Source organism: Struthio camelus, chromosome 3 (genome assembly GCF_040807025.1).
Source record: "Struthio camelus isolate bStrCam1 chromosome 3, bStrCam1.hap1, whole genome shotgun sequence".
In the NCBI taxonomy this organism is placed as follows: Eukaryota; Metazoa; Chordata; class Aves; order Struthioniformes; family Struthionidae; genus Struthio; species Struthio camelus.
Window position 1 is genome coordinate 26,369,509 of NC_090944.1, and position 17,295 is coordinate 26,386,803.

A 17,295-nucleotide genomic window follows, 5' to 3' on the forward strand; every position below is an offset into this window, starting at 1 on the left:
CTTAATTTCCAGTCACCTTTCTTTCACTTTCCTAGAGCTGGTCTGCTGGTCCACTAATGACTGGATTAGTGAATAACTAATCCAGGTTTTCCCATTCAGGTAGTATTTGTTTCCTCTGTCAGCTCTTTCATGTTGGGACTGATTCATGCCAGCAGGGCGGTAATGGAGACTTTTTCCTGTATCTAGCCCTGCTTCACAAATGTATTGTTGCAGCATGATGGGAAACATTTCCGTTCCTGAGGTTTCCAAAATGTCCATAGCTTGTCAGTAGAGAGAATTTGGACTTGTAACCATGGATCTGTTTGTTCTTGTGTTTCCTTTGAGGTTACGTAAGATATAAACTTAGGATGAAAGTAGGATTTTCTAATAAGAGAAAGGGTTTGTTGATCACAAACTTGAGAACAGAATTGCATAAGGAGGAAAACAATGCAATGCCAGTTTAGACTGACACCTGATATTGAATTTGCTCCTTGGTTATTTCAGTGTTTCAGTTAGTTTGAAGAAGTCTAGTACCTTCTGTTGCCCCCCCTGTCCTGTGCTCACAAATCCCTTCTGTTTCATGTTAGGAATCCTCTCTTGCTTCCTACCTTCTCTGGCCCCAGTTCAAATTCCTTTCTCACCTAATTCTTAACCTTTGTTCATGTCAAGTTGAGTCAGTGCTGATACAGGCAGTACAGCCTTTCTCCCTCCTTTCAGCTTAAAATCTTTTCACTGAGAAAACTCCTGATAGGTGCAACATCTTAAAGACAGTTACAACACTTTTCAAGTCATGCATCACAATAAATGCTCAGTGTGTTTGTGTGCGTTTGTATGTGTGCATACATGTATGTATGCCATCAAAGCCACTCTCTCTGACTTGTAATTAGTTTTACACAGAGACCTTGTTTTTGCAGGTGACAAATTTATCACTTAGCTCACCTCGTCTAAGTAACCTTCCTGACCTTCTACACGTTTGGGCCGTATAGAAGATCCATAAATAGCCACGAGGTTGGCAAAGTGACTGAAGTCTATGGCGATCTTATCCCTGAGCTCTTTACCTAGTGCTGAGGCAAAGCACTGGATAGGAAAAGAAGGTCCAAAACATATCATTTCCTAAAGTATTAAAAAATCCAAAATGATTACCAGTTTCTCTCAACACAAGACTTGCATCTGATAGGTGCCAAGAGTATGGCAGCAGAATGCTATTCGATGAACCACTAGACCAGAACACTACCATTTTTCAGATGCTTTTGTTTGAAAGTCAGGATCTCAGAGTGCAAAAAAAAAAAGTGCAGAGAACCTAACACTCAAGCTTACCTGAGACTTCTTATTCTCCAACATTTTCTCTATGCTACCTTAGAAAATGGCAATTATAAAAGCTTTCTTCATCCACTCCTCAGATTTATTGTGAACTGTTGACTAAGTCTGGGACTAGGTAGGAGTTTGGAAAGCAAGGGAGTCCACCCTGAACCCCACGACTCAACGGGAGGGTCTTCTTGACAATTTCGTCTGACCCTGTCCTCTGTGCAGTAAATAACCAAGTGAACCTTGCCATTGAATCTTGTTAAACCACCGTCTTATTTACCTTTGATCTTTATTAAACCAGTATCTTATATCAATAGAACATATTGCTGCTTCTCCCTTATGAGTGAAGTGCATCATTCCCCACTCATCTGCGACACTAGAGACGCAAAAATTTAAAATAAGAATATGTTACTTATCTAAATAAATTATTTTCATTTATTGAAATAAAGAGATTACTTTCTCTAGTGTGGCTGGTTTCAGTTCCAGTCAGACAGGATCCTGATAGGAAAAAAATTACTGGCATGAACCAATAACATAAGGAATGTTTTTCACTCCCTGATGTAAGAAGGAGACATTCTCATGCTGGCCCTGTGCACCACCAGCAGAGTACAATTTGAGAACCGTTCCCTGAAATGATCCAAGGACAACCAGGCATGTCATGCCATGGCAGCTCAGTCCTCCTTGCAATACAAGAGCCCAAGGAGTCCCCACCGAAACTACTAACCAGAAAGTTAAATCAGACATGAAGTGAAGCTATGGAACATATTGCCACAGGACGCTGCAGTGTAAATATGAGCTCACAGATTAGGCACGAATGAAAGAAATTCGCCATGGGCCCTTAATACGTGATAATGTATACATGAGCTCCAGCTCAGGAAGTACTTAAGAGATGCGTCCTAGAATCTGGGACAGTATGCCAGGAGATAGTATGTCTTCTGTGTCCTTCCCGTACTGTTCCTCAAACATCTGACACCAGCCGTCGTCACGAACGGGGTAGATGGGTCTTTCACTTGACACTTTTATGGTCTTATGATCTAATCCCCACATCATTATCTTTACTATCTTCAAAGTTTATTCTGCATGAAAACTGCTACATCCCATTCATGTGTATTTTACGTATTCCTACAGGCCTTCAACTTAAGTAATTTATCTTACTTCCCAAAGTATGTCTCAGAGAGCTGTTTATCTACACTACAGGACCGTGCACTTAGATATATTTTTAAAGCTACAGGCTAACTTACTTATTTTCACATTTTTTTTCTCTTTTCTAGTTTGTGTGGATCAGAGAGTGGTTGAATGGTCATACCTGCCTCTTGTTGTGACTCTATTTCTTCCCTGTGGCTACATATAAGCAAAACAGGTCCTCAAAGATATGAAGAGGTTCCAGCAAAATAGTGTTTTTCACACAGGTCTTCAAAACATCCTTTCACATTCAGCACAACATAAAATGATAAGGGTCCTTGTGAAGAAACAGAAAAGTGCTTAGTAGATATTTATTTTAAAACAGATTCATACTCTGTATACTGACTTTAAATACAGATAAAGATTCATCTTGGAGAAAGAAAGCAGCTGTGGTTTCCCTTACTTTTACCTAAACTATTTGTGTATGTGATGGGAAGGGCCTGTTATCTTGCAAGACACTTTTAAGAAATTAGCCAGTAGGGTAGATGTCACAGGCGTCTTAAGAGTGTTATCACAAGCATATTTTAAATGAGGAGGAATGAAGCAACACAGCTCAAACATGCTTGCATGCAGGGTCAGATCAAAACAGTGACATATGGTTTGTGGTGGGCGGGGAAAAGGTGAAATGAAAGTAAAATCTTTCCATTTATTCAGCAGGGAAGGGAAAGCAACTGTGGCATCAGGAAGCTGGGAAAACAGAGGAGCAATGACCTAGAAAGCTCAGTGAGGAACAGAGTCAGTTTTTTCAAGTGAAACTTGGCTGCAGAACTATTGTACCTCACAAAACCGAATGAATAAAAAAGCCAGAGATGACATTCAGTGTAAGGTAATGCATATAAGAAAAAAAAAAAAATCCAAACCATGTTTATATAATGCTCAGCTCAGTAGTGGCCCTACCACTGAAATCATTGGCCTAATACAAGCAGCAGCCAAAAAAAGTCAACAAAAATTTGGGTATCATCAGGAAAGGTGTTGAAAACAAGGTAAGGTATTGAGAACAAAGCAGAAGGTATATTATTTTGCTGTTCCATAACACCTTGGTATGCATAGTCATATCTTGAGAAGTGTGTACAGTTCAGGTCTCTGCATCTCAGCAGGACCTAGTGGTGTTAACGAAATTATCCCTGTAACTAAACAATGAAGGGAATGGAGCAGCTGCCTTACAAGGGGTTGGGGCTCTGCACTTCAGACATGATGAAGCTGAGGGGGACATCTGAGCATTGTTTACAAAATCATGAAGGTGATAAATAAGCTGAATGTGGAACTGTTAATCACCAAAGCCTACAGTACTATTAGAAGGGGGTGTTTTTTGAAACCAGTAGGATATGAGTTTGAAACAGATTAAAAAAAAAAAAATCTTTCTATGCAACAGGTTGCTGGAATTTGGGGCATTTGTGGAGGTAGACTGTGTCACAGAGTCAAAAAGGGATTTAGACAGATTTGTGGACAATAGATTCATTAATAGGTGCTAAAAGGAGCAGGTGAACATTCCTAATCCAATGACTGTGGATGCTGAAGAAGCACGAAGACTGAGGGAAGAGACCAAAAATAAGTCGGCTCATGTGCAGCATGTCCTTCTGTCAGTGTTGGAGACAAAATATTGGGCTAGATGGACCATTAATCTGACTCAGTAGTGCATTTCCTTATGTTCTTAAAATCAGTATCTATTGGCTTATTATGTAACAAACCATGTCTCGCCCCCATGTCTTCTGCCATCCATACCCAGGATCTGTAGCCATGTGCTTATGAGTAATGTGAAACAATGCAAGTGTTCTCATATCTGAGAAAGGGAATGTTTTGCCTTGAAAAAGCCAGTTTTAGTACCTGCTGCTGAGCTTCTATTTGAATAGCTTCTATGGCTACATTCCCAGTTCCTGCTCTGGCCCAGCCTTCCACCAGTGTCCCTAGCATTGGCGCTTTCCCACTGATATAGCTGATCTCTAGCTAACCTTTTACTGCCTACCAGCTGCTCCATTCTCCCTGTAGACCTGCCAAACAGAAGATATTTGTGCAACGTGCTTGGAGCTGACCAGAGGAGGACATCAAGTTTCTGCTGAATCTCTTGTCAGAAAATACATTCTCTTGTGGAACATACTCTTTCAGAAGATACATCAGAAGCGTACCCACACGTGTCTCTAAGTGGCAGTCTTCCAACAACTGAGAGAGTAAAGTAGAATTCTGCAGAGGTGCACGTTCTCTTACGCTTCAGGTTATACGTTTTACAAACTCAAAATCCACATTTTTAGACAATATCACTCAGAGCAGCTGTCATGAAACTCAATAACTACTACAGCTATTTGCAGTGCTTCTGGTTCCTGCCTCCAAGCTGATGAAAGCTGAAATTGGCCAAAAGACGTTAGTCTGTACCCAAAGCCATCATAAAGCTATGAAAACACTGTAGGCTTGTAAAAGACCGTTTGTTTTACTTCCAAAAGCATTAACGTCTCATTGTCAAGGCAGTGAACAGCAAAAGTGTGGGGTTCACACTGGGGGCTGGCGGCTGCCGGCCCCTGCTCAGCACGAGTTTCGTTTCCCGGTTTGCTGCCCGGCCGCCGCCGCCCTCCGCAGCACTTTCGTTTCCCGCTGTGCCGGGCGCGCTGCCCCGGGCGGCGATGCGGCGCCGCGGCGCGCTGCCTGCCCCGCCGCGCTACGCCGTGGAGCTGCCGGGCTCCCAGCTCGTCCGCTTGGCCCTGGTGCCGCCGGGCGCCGCCGCCGCCCGCGGCCCCCCGCGCTGCTTCCCCCCGCCGCCGGCGCGCTGCTACTCGCTCTGCCTCCCGCTGGCCGGCGGCGGCGTGCGGGCGGCGCGGCTGCACCGGCGCTTGCAGCAGCACCTGGGCCAAGGCCCCTTGGCGCGCTGCCGGGTGCTGCCGCTGCTCGCCTACGGGCCGCGGAGGCGGCCGCGCAAGGGCTTCCTGCTGCAGGACCCGCGGGGCGCGCCCGAGACCGCGCGGTGCCTGGCGGAGCTGCTGCGGGCGCAGGCGGCGGCGCGGCCGCCGCTGGCCGTCTACGAGGCGGACGAGCGGGGCGCGCTGCGGCAGCGGCTGTGGGCGCTGGCGGCGGGCGGCGGGCGGCGGCTGCCGCGGCTGGTGGCGGCCGCGGCGCCGCCGCCGGCGCTGCACCCCGCGGTGGCCGCGCTGCGCGGCGGCGCCCTGCCGCCCTCCGCGCCCGCCGCCCGCGCCCGCCTGCGGCAGGTGAGCGCCGCGGGCAGGGGAGCGCGCCGGGGCCGGGGCCGGGGCCGGGGCCGGGGCCGGGGCCGGGGGGGCGCGGGCCGCCTGGCTGCTCGCCCGCTGTCGCGTCCGGCCCGTCGGCGCCGCGCTGCTCGCCCCACCGCGGAGGTCGGGCTGTTTCCAGTTGCATCGCTTGGCATTTACCTAGGTAGCAGGCGGGCTTGAAGGAATGTGTGTTGTCCTTACAGTGCGCATTGGTAGTCCCTGAGGCCAGTGCTGTGCTCGAGATACTGGAGAAATGTCCCCAGCACCCAAAGAAGGGGGATTTTCCCGTCATAGTCATTGAGGGACTGGATGGGACAGGTAAGAGCACGAGGGGAATGGAGAATCGCAGCTGGTACGTTGTTGAAGATAGTGATTGCCCAGACTTTCATCCGCACCCAAGGCTTAGGAATTCAAAAACCCTGAAAACCTGTGACGTAATGATAGTCTGAGAAACTGGTAGCAATTTTTCACTGAAAAAAAAGTTAGTTGCCTTCTGAACAACTTTGCTTTCGGTATTTCCAGTCAAAAAGAACTGAAAATCCCCTCCAAAAGAGTGCATTAGGTAAGCTGTGCGATGATAAAAATTAATGTTTGGCAACATCCAAGGAGAACGTCACCTAGAAAAATACTGCAATGGTGGTATAGAGAAATTGGCATGTATAATGCGTTTCAAGTGAGGAAAGATAAGACAGCTGGCAAGAGGGAGGAGAGAAGGCCTTAGCATAGGAAGTGGAGTAATAATTCCTTGAATCAGACTCATTTTCTGCTGGAAACCTTATCACAGTATTCTCAAGTTACATAGTTGGGTGTCAGAACATATGTTCCAAACGAAAAGATAGGAGCATTTTCCAATTTAAAAATGTCAGTTTTATCTGATGTGCAATATGATGAATGTTTCCTTTTGTAAATGAAATGCAGGCAAAACCACTGTAACCGAGTCTGTTAAGGATGCTCTGAATGCTGTTCTGTTAAGATCGCCGCCAGCTTGCATCAGCCAGTGGAGGACGACATTTGATAATGAACCGACACTCATTAGAAGGACATTTTATGCTGCGGGCAACTACATTCTTGCTTCAGAAATAGCAAAAGCATCCACTCAGTCACCTGTGATCATAGACAGGTTTGTAAGTTTAAAAAAATCCTCTCATATCAGTGCCATCACCCAATCGTTCAGTGTTGCAAGCAAAGCCTGTCGATGATACTCTCTGGGGTTCTTCTCTTTGGGAGTGCTGCTTTGCAGGTAGTCTGATAAATGTAAGTCTTCTGAAGAGTAATACCTATGGTAGGAGTGAAGTGTGGATTTGTCCCTATACTGCTCATAACTGTTTTTAGCGCACATGCAAAGTGTTGCGTCTTCAGTCAGGAGTAGTGGAGGTGTGTGCTGCGCAGGCTGACCCAAAGCACGGCCTGGTGGCGACAGGGTGGGCACTACCTCTAAGAAGGCTTTGAAGTGTGGATGGACCAGAGTGACTGAATTTTAGGTAGACTTACTGTTTCAGGATGAAAAGCCAGAAGTCTGCTTCTCACTTTGAACACAGAGCCACCTAATTTGCCCGTTTTGTTTGTTCAGAAGTATGATTATTGCAATTTATTTCCTTGAGTCACCTGTTAAACATTATTATACTTTTTTTCTGACTCTTCTTTTAGCACCATTTTTCATTTCACAAGTCTTTTCTAAGTCAGCCTATGTTAAAATTTCTTTTCTATATTGTTTTAATTCATTTTTTCTACTTTTTTTCATTATATGCGAAAAATCAGATTTACCGAAGAGCAGATAGCCTTTATTTTTAAAGCAATCTTTTTATCATTTTAACCTGTCAGTCCCTTCTGAACATCTAGATATTACTTTTACAATGGATGTAGATGATACTGAGCATGTTAAAAAAAAAAAAAAGCAGTCTCTCATTTTAGTGGCTTTAAATGGGGCAGAATTCTTTCAAAAACAGACTCCAGCAGTATACCTGAATGAAAAGCCATTTTTGGACTTATTAAGTACATATATTTGAGCTCAATGGGAGTTCTTGTTACTCACTAATACAGGAAGAAGACTTTTATTGTTGGTTTTGTTTTATTTATGTCTTTTCTTGTTTTCACTGTGCACACAACTTTTCAATATTATTCTTAATAAAGAAAGCCTGGATGCAGTTTGAAAATCCTTACTTACTTTGGTAGATATGCTGTACCTCTCCCCCAGAAACATGCACAGAAGCTGTTTGTAAGTGTGTGGGTGCTATTTTTAATCAGCACCAAAACCACTAAAGTACATAAAATACAGTGCCTCTGTACAGTGATTGTAATGATAAACACAGGTGAAATGCATGATCATTAATAAAGTTCTATCTTCATTCACATGTGGTTGAAATCTATATATTCTCTACTAAATCTGTTGCATAAAGTGGTATGACTGGAACCACAAAAAAAGGGCTTGATGTTTGGATTTGGACATATAATGTAACTCTTTCTCATTTTGATCTCTCTCATTATATGAGAAGTTGTCTGGCAGAAGTATTTGGAACACTCTTTGCCTAATATGTAACTTCTGGTGTATGTTTTAATTAACGGTTCACAGTAATTCTAAATGTTTTATTGAGTATTACTGCTATTTTAAGAAATAATTGATGACACAGAATCATTCTTTACAGTTCCCTTCAAAATGACAGGGTCACCTACCTAGCTGTTATTGCACTTATGGTCCTACAGAGAGCTGCCTTTTCTATTGCTGAAGTATTAGTGTCCTTTTTAAAAATTTGCTCTCCATTTTCTATTTTCCTGTCAGATACTGGCACAGCACAGTTGCCTATACAATTGCCGCTGAAATAAATGGCAAAGTCGAGGATCTTCCACCAGCTCACCACGAGGTGTACCAGTGGCCTGAGGATCTGCTTAAGCCTGATCTTGTTCTTCTCCTGACTCTGAGCCCTGAAGAGAGGATCCGGCGGCTGCAGGGTCGAGGGCTGGAGAAAACAAAGGAGGAAGCTGAGCTGGAGGCTAACAGCTTGTTTCGCGAAAAGTACGCTTCAATGAGGAATAAGAGGGTGGGAGGAATCTGAGCTCCTTCAGACTCAGTAGCAAAATATCCTTCTGTTCACATTATTGAGAATGGTTTTCCATATATCTAGGCTTTGGGTTTTGTTTTTTTTTTTTCCCGCAAGAATTCATGGCTGACAAGAAGGGTAAATTCTGTCATTTCTCACTGAATAAGTTTGAAAGCGGCAGGTGAAGAATTTCTTTCTCTTGCAGAGGAGTTTAGAATGAAAATACTGTCTTTGGCATTGCTGTTTCTCCTTCTCAGGTTCCGTTTTGATGTCCATGTGACATGCTTGGTATTATGTGACACCTGATGAGTCATGAATATCACAGCAGTATTCTGAGTAAACATATACTCTCGCGGGGGTATGAGACATCTGCATGAGGCAGGCAAATGTGATGCAACCTATGGACCCCTTCTGGGCCAGCAGCTAGAAGCTCTAGGGCATCTCAGGCATTACTAGATACATGTACTGAGGCAACTAAATTGCACACTGGGTATCCTACTTCAGGGTGAGCTGAACTGCTCTCTAGGCTCCCTTGACTATATTGATTAGATCATCATTGTCTCCAGTGGAAGCCGAGACACCTAGTGCACATGCAGACTTTTCCATGCAGATGCTTGAATATAGGTGCCTGCACCTACAAATCTCAAAGCTGAAACCCACCTCTAGGGTTTAACATTTCCAGAGATGACATACCTTAAAAATATCCGTTGCTTAATTCTGACATAAGCTCTGTGCAGAAACACACAGTTGAACCCGCAAAAGGACGGGTGAGCTAGGGAACGTAATGCCATTTAAGAATCTTTTAGTATTATTGTTATTATTTTATTTCTGCTACTCCTTATTCCCTCTACAAAAACCTTTGGTTTTTTCTGCTTTTTAATTATGTTAACCTGGACGTGAGAACATTCAGAGTCTTGCTCAACTGCTTTTATGACTTGAGGCCCGAATGTTTGACATTATTAAGTGTTGTGGGAACAGAGAAAATGCTATTCATTGCTCATTCACATCCTTAAAGGCTAACTGTGGGAGAGCTCTGTGCTATGAGAGAAAGTTTCTACTCTAACAAGCAGGTTTTCATACTATTTTCAGTTTCAACAGCTGGTTGAAAATGTACAGCTAGTTGAAAAATGAAAAATTAGGAGTTGGTAAATGGAAGGTTAGTTGATTATAGGAAAGGGTTAAATGGTGCAACCTCTCTGCAGTTCTCCAGTGACTCCAAGCTTAGATCAGTGAGCACAGCAACATATTCTTAGCTTCACATTACTTTTTTTGTGTCTCCACAGTGCCAATACTTTCTCCAGAGACAGACGACTAATTACGCCATTTCATATCCCTGCAATCTGTGATTTCATTTCTCTTATTTTGTTTTTAAACAGAGTTGAAGAGTCATACAGAAGGATGGTGAATCCTGCATGCCAAGAGGTTGATGCCAGCCCCTCCAAGGAAGAGGTTCTCAAGACAGTGTTACAACTAATTAAAAAACACTGTGCCCTGTGAAAACAACTTCTGTATAACAGCACTTAAAGACACTTTTTATTGTCCTCCTGTTTCTGCTACCTGAAACACACTGCAATGTGTTTCTTTTCATGGAAGAATCTTTTTTTTTTCCCCCTCTCTCTGCAGTAATCTTGGCAGGTTATCTGTTTCACTGTTGCCTAGTATACTTTTCCATATAGGGCAAAATACAGCTCCTGTGTTGTTCAGCATTCCTGGCAAAGCCACAAACATACCACAGTGTTGTATCAGGTACATGATGGCGCTCCCTGCCTTGGTGACATTTCAAGTTGTCATCATGTTGCATCATCACAAAGAGCTCCTGCTCTTGCTGCGTACCAAAATTCAGTGCATTGCGTTAAGAATATTAGATGGAGAAGGAAATGCTGAAGTGTAATCCAGCAAGAAGCCAATAAAGTGGTTGTAACATTTAGGAACAAAGAACCTTGTTGTTTACTGGAACAGAGCATGAGCAGCCACTGCTATTATGAGCATCCTCTAAAAACTGTGTAGTAAATAAGGGCCGGTAAGCATTTAGGTGTCTAAGCCCATTGGCAAGCCTGTTGATGCATGCAAACGAAATACCAATTCATTTCAGAGGGAAAAGGGAGAATGCTGACGTACTAGAAACAGAGACCTGAGAGGAACATGAAATTAAAAACATTTGGTAAATAATTACTGAAATATTTTTCTGCACAGCATTTTCTCTGTCCGATTAATAAGCTTGTTAGTGTGAATTTTTGTTCCTTTGAGACAACGAAATGAAAAACTGTAGAAAATTTGAGCAATGAAAATGATTGTACCTCTCCATTTCACCTTTTTTTTTCCCCCCCATGTGCTGAATGTGAAAGCAGGCAACTATCAAGACCTCATTTCTGCAAAGGCTTAATTTTATGTATGTTGGTTTCATTATCACTACTCTTAAGTAAAAAACAAAACATGTGCCTAATCTTTGTGAGATCAGATATGAACAGCAGTTCAAGAAAGAACGTAAATAAAATGTCTTTTTGTTTTAAATATTGCTTATACTTTCTTATGTCAAGCAAGTACAATTACTTATGAACCTATCCTGTCAGTAAAAATGTACTCAGAATTATGGTTCCTATATCCAATCGTATATGCAAGAGGGGAAGGGCGTAGAAAGAAAAAAATCTAAACATCATATTGTTAATTTAAATACATTTTATTAATGTATTGATTAGTAGTTTTGAGTATATGCTGTTAACGTAATAAATTTGTACATATTGTTAAAATGTGCTGTTGTATTTGGCTTATGATCTGTATAGCAGTAGCACTGCGATTCACAACACGTAGTGTGAGTAGAAGTACGTAGTTGCAGGTGATCCACTTCACATTTCTGCTACATTTTTATCCCCAGTGTCTAAAAAGACTAATATTTCTTTTAAACTACCAATGCTCTCAGAAGGTGCATAACAAATTGAGAGGTTCGTTCCGGTTGCTGAAACGCAGCCACGTGTGGGAAAGAAGCAGCATGAATACACAATTTACTGTGAAAAGAAATATAGTCAACTGCAGTCCCCTCCAGACATGGGACTGCAATGCGTGTTACAGTGAGCAAGAATTTCACCTGCTAACAGTGCCTCGCGTTATGAATTATTCTACTGGGAAGTTTAATGGCCACAAGAGGTCAGGATTTTGGTTTTATTGGTTAAGTATCTGAGGCTCCAAATAATTCCGTGAAGATTCGGGAATGTGGCTATGTCTTAGTAAATGAAACTATTTTTCCGCAGCTTTGGAGCAGGAGTGTTCAGCGGGGAGGAGCGCGTGTGAGCCAGCGCTGGCCTGTGAGCGCTGGGCTCCCCCGTGCAGTCCCAGGGCATGGGCAGCAGCTGGAGTGCTCCCATTTTCCCCACTTAATTGCAGCCAAACTACATTTGAGGCCAGGAGTCGACTAGCCCAGGTGAAGGCTGCACTATGTCAGTTGTCCTGAAAGCACAGACCATTCCATGATGTGTTTAATTTATTACTACTCCGGTAAATTTACTGATTTGCTGTTTTTCTAATTGCTAGCACAGAGGTAGCTTTCGGATTCGATCCTGCAAAGATCCTGACACTACGGGTCTAAGCTCATTTGGGGGTCTTAGACCAGCAAAGCAACACATAGATAAATTTGAATTCAAGCTTCTCAGTAGATCTGTTGGAGTCAGTGAATCCAACACTTCCTGAATAAATAATACTATTTGTAACATGGAAGCGTTTCTTGGAAGTATAACGCAAACTTTCATTGATCTGAGGTAAAACTTCTTGTACTTTTTAGTTATTAGGAGGAAAAACTCCCCACCTTTCCAGAGTTTTATATCGGGTAATTTTACAGATCATTTCATTTTACTTTCTGGAACTCAGCATAGTACATCAATAGGTTTTTTTCTGTCTTTAACCTTATTTACTTTTGGGGAAGGAAGGGGGTTTCTAGGGAGGAATAGAAACTTGTATAAAAGGGTATTAGTTGCCCAAGCATAGACATCCTGGGCCAGTTTAGTCCTCCCAAAGGATTTTAGTACTTCCCTATGGTATCTAAGATGTCTGCATAGGGCTGCCAGATATGACACAAGACATTAGGGTGACCTGTTCATCCATACAGTGGCAGCTGGTGGCCTGCAGGGATACCATATGGTGCCTAAAATGGCACTACTCACCCGTTTAAGCAGTGGCAGAGTTAGAAAAACAAATGCATAGCCTGTTTGGGCTATGCCGATGTTAGCAGATGGTATGGAACAAGTAGGGCAGATCTGCAGAGCAGAAGAGCTGGCGCTGAAGACCCAGTGTGTGCCCTACGTGTATTTCAGAGATTTACTTTAGACTAACTGTAATTTGGTCTCATGGACTGGCGTCACATTAGCAGCTGCATTACACTAAATATGCTCCTAGACCGTATCTTTTGGTTTAGTTTCATCTGGACAGAGTCCAGTTCGCACACACTAGAACTGCTTCATAATGCAAAACAAAGTGTGGAAAGGCAGGATGAGCTCAGAAACCACTTTAAGGAGCACATCCCTGATCCGAACTGAAATGCTAATGTGGATGCACCCCTAATCTTTTGTGTGGTGCAGATGGAGTGGAAAGGTTTGCTTGGAGCCAAAACAGTTCATTAAGTCAAGAGCTTATCAACTCAGGCCAGGTGAACACTACAGCATGACTTGGGGTCCTGTTTCCCCAATGTCCAGATTGAAGGCTAATCTGGGACATGCCACCACTCCTTTTTGCCCCTGCTCTCAGGCTTTCCTCAGATGGTGCCCATGGAGACGGGGCAGGGGGAAGAATGAATCATGGTGCTCGCTGTGACCCATCCTGACACAGAATGGGGGGTAGCCCAGCTGCTCACCCCGTCCTGGGAGCAATAAATGCTGCTGTTAGGTTGAGAGGCATCTAAACCACTATTCTAAGCAAATATGCTTTAGTAGTGAAATATAGGGCTGGTTTTAGCCCTTTCCCCCAACGAAAGTAGACGTTTGAAAGACAAAGACTAATTCCCCAGTAGTCAGAAGCTAGGAGATGACATACAGGCTCTTTCAGAAGACATGATGTATCTATTTTTAGTTTCATAGGATAGTTAATGTTTTTTCCCTAGGGATATCAAGCAACTTTATATACAAACCGATGTTTCAGAAAGTATTGGATTCCTGAAACGAACATGTAATATCTGGAGAGGCCAATGACTCTGCAGTTTTTTTTTTTTTTTTTTTTTTGCACTGATCCCTATTTTGCATAGTCCCTCCATAGCATTATCTGCTTCTCGAGGTATGCCTAAAAATGTGCATGCTGCATCCACTACGAATGCCTGACAGTTTGGAGGTAAGAGACTCAGGACACTTCATGGGACTTTGATAGAAGGAAAAATGTCTTTGTTCAAGCCTGTAGTACACAAAGGGCCCTAAAGACTTTTCTCTTTTTTTAAAAGGAATGAATAATTGCTAGTTGTCTGTTAAAATTCATTAGCCTTTTCAGTCTCAGTTCCTCTATTTTCTTTGAATATTTGAAGAAATGCATAAGACTGAATTGCTGCTGCAGGGGGCTGCACTGACTTTGATCTTTTAAATGGAAAACTATGTTCAATAAAATTAAATCAGCTCTTTCGTAAAGACAAAGATCATCACCCTCTGGCTTAATTTAGCTAAACAGATGTAGGGTTTATGTAAATATGCAGTCATTGTAATGTGAAACAAAAGCTAGAATACCCTGTCATTAGTGTAAAAATGCATTTTGTCTTACCAGCTGGTCAGTCATGACCTCTTATTCAGCCACACAGACAGTGCATGTCATATACTCTAAAGCCAGGGAAATATGATGGAAAATGTCCCTGTATCTGAAAACTCATTGCTTATGAAAAGAGCCAGTCGGATAAAGCCCCAATTTAAGCACCAGGCAGGTACAAAATGAACTCTTGTGGGGTAATTTACTCTTCCATTGCAGTCCTCCTCCCTGGGGCCCACTGCACAGGTGAAAGGTTAACAAAATCTGCATATTTACTTGGGCTTTGAGTTTTTCTTTCATGAAATATTATGTGCTCAAGTGGGCATATCTTTCCTTGAAACAATGAAAAACAGAACTGCAGAATCGAGAGCAGATCCCGCAGCTGCAAGTCTCCAGCGCTGAGGCTTTCATCAGTGATATGAATAAACTTATAAAGGTCCAGAGGCAAATGAGAGTCTTCCCTGGCTCTAGTGGGTATCAGCTAGAGGCGATACTTACTTTCAATGTGAAGAGTACGATGTACCATGCTACAGATGGGAATCTCTAGATGTACCACACTGATGAGTCTCACTCTGATGCACGGAGATCTTGGTATACTGACACACAGCAGATACTGTGTTGCTGCTGGATCTGCAGTTTGTCTGTCTGGACCTAGCTGCATGTATCCCTCATTCCCAGATCGTGTGTGAGCTTTTGGGGTGAATGTCCTCAGTGGAGGAATGTTCTGGTCCACCACTGCAGCTCCCAGGAGCCTTCCTTTCCCCCCTGCCGTCCAAAGGGCTGGCAGGAGAGACACAGCACAGACTTCCAACACCCCTGAATACCCGTCCCACCCCTTCAATTTCAGTCTTTTGTTAGTTTTCACTCCAAAATGGGATGACAGGATTGTGAGACAAATTGGAAAATAAATGTCTCTGTGCTAATATTTGTATTCAAGCTTTCTCAGACTACTGCAATATTTTTTACTGGAGCTGATCTCATAACTGTGTCTATTCTCATAGTATCAATGTAGATGTTTCTTAATAATGTACTTCACGTATTACTTCTGTGTATTATATATGTGTATCACCCAAACCCTCTTGATTTTTGCTGTACTTTTGTATTCTCCACATGACATTTATTTGGTAAGCAGAAAATAAGCTACTTTAGTGAAGTGAAAGCACTTGCTACCTTATTAAAATAAAGCTTCTATTTATTGTTTCTTAGCTTCTGAACTGCTGTTGGGTTTAACTTTGGCCTTTGAGTTCAGAGATCTTTAGCAGGGTCTGACATGGCCTCACCAGCTTCTGAGTTACCAGCAGTGTTCCCATATGGCTATTGTAACATAGCAGAGCTCACTTCTAGAGTTCATCTACTTTACAATTACATCTACCTCCCTCAGAGGATGTATCATCTGTGCAACAAACTGCTCTCAAGGTACTGTAAAAAGCCCCTTTTATATATGTGTGAGTTTCACTGAGCAGACAGCTGGGAAATGATTTGAATGCGGTATCTGCATAGGAAATGAAAACTTGTTTTGTCTGCAGCTCCAATTCAGAGGAAACACCTATATGTTGCATTGCCAGCAATCACCTAAAATAGTTTCACTTCCCCAAAGTGTTTGATCTTAAATAGAAATTATTTGGTATATCACAAATGTTTTCCAATAAATCTGAATCGGTTAGGCAAAAAACCTGTTGCTGGCCTAAGTCCCTGAAGCCACTGGATCTACAGGGTAGATCTTCAGGATGATTTCACAATATTCAGAAAGGACTATGTGGGGGATGGGGGTTGTTACCCTCACCTTCTTTTACAAGGAAGTCCTTCATGGCAGTTCTTTCCAGGGCAAAATAGGACAGCTGAAGCACTATCCTGGAGAAGGGGAGCAGAATGATCTGCAGCCACTTGTATATGCAAAGTCACTAGCTAGAGTAGTCCTGACATTCATCCTGAGCATAGTGTCCTGGGATGCTGCCCATGCCTCAGAAACCTGATCAAACAAAAATCCAGGAGGCTGCAAAAGCCCCTCAGAGAGGGTAAAGGAAAACAGGGAAAGTCTTCCAACACAAACAGACCAACCTGAGAATGGCCCCCAGTTAGCAGGCCACCATGCCGAGATGAGGTCTGAGTCAGAGAGCAAGCAGTGAGGGCTGCTATGCTCAGCCCACGGTATAATAAAGAATGAGGCAGGAAAAAAGAGGGATCTTCAAATAAAAGACAGACTCGTAGAAATATTCTCTCCTGAAAAGGGAAATCTAAAACACAAAAAAATACACTAAATACAAATCAGCTGTGGAAAAAAATTGAGAAAATGCAAAGGGTAGAGACATTCCCCCTTAAGAGCTATACAGCTGACCGTCTGTGATGGAATCACACAGATGCAGTATCGCAAGGATACAGAATTGGATGCGTGCCACCTGAATGGTGTCAGCGTGTGCCTGTATGAGTGTGTGTGCAAATGTGCTGGGGGAACAGATGGATAGAGGGTTAGATCTGTGAATACGTAGCTTAGTGAAATGGTAGCAATTTTTTCAAATGCCTTCCACATGAGAATTTCATGTGCATCGCTATGGGAAGGCCTCTGTAGGTCAGCAGATCTCTTGAGTTGCCCCAGCTGCCTGTTTGCCTGTCCAGCAGGGGAAAGCCTAACCTCTTCCCCACAAGGGAAGCTGCAGCGGGTATAGTGCTCCACATTGCTTGTATTTCCCTAGATCCAATGGCCTCAATGCACTTCCAAAACCACTGGAAAAAAAAGTATTCAATCTGCAGTGTGACTTCTTAGTAGAGTGTGACTTCTCTCACACAGGAAGGAAAAGTGTGGTGATTTTCTAACTGTTCTGGACAGAAATCTTTTCCCTGCAGGGGTACAAGACCAAGAAAACTCTCATTCCCAAAGC

General features: G+C 43.0%; 1 protein-coding gene across 1 annotated transcript; it reads left to right on the forward strand.

Annotated features, from left to right (window-relative positions):
- Positions 1-5,078: 5,078 nt before the first annotated feature.
- CMPK2 (cytidine/uridine monophosphate kinase 2) lies at positions 5,079-11,460 on the forward strand. Its single transcript, XM_068936407.1, has 5 exons — positions 5,079-5,657; positions 5,882-5,996; positions 6,597-6,798; positions 8,455-8,688; positions 10,090-11,460. Exons 1-5 carry the CDS (start codon positions 5,079-5,081, stop codon positions 10,208-10,210), a joined length of 1,251 nt encoding a protein of 416 aa, XP_068792508.1. The 3' UTR covers positions 10,211-11,460.
- The last annotated feature ends 5,835 nt before the right edge of the window (positions 11,461-17,295 follow it).

What these genes read in the sequence shown, in the direction of transcription:
- CMPK2 (XM_068936407.1), top strand. Translation starts at nt 5,079, where the DNA reads ATGCGGCGCCGCGGCGCGCTGCCTGCCCCGCCGCGCTACGCCGTGGAG. An exon ending in CCCGCGCCCGCCTGCGGCAG is followed by an intron (nt 5,658 to 5,881) that starts GTGAGCGCCGCG and finishes TTGTCCTTACAG; the next exon opens with TGCGCATTGGTAGTCCCTGA. An exon ending in TCACCTGTGATCATAGACAG is followed by an intron (nt 6,799 to 8,454) that starts GTTTGTAAGTTT and finishes TTTTCCTGTCAG; the next exon opens with ATACTGGCACAGCACAGTTG.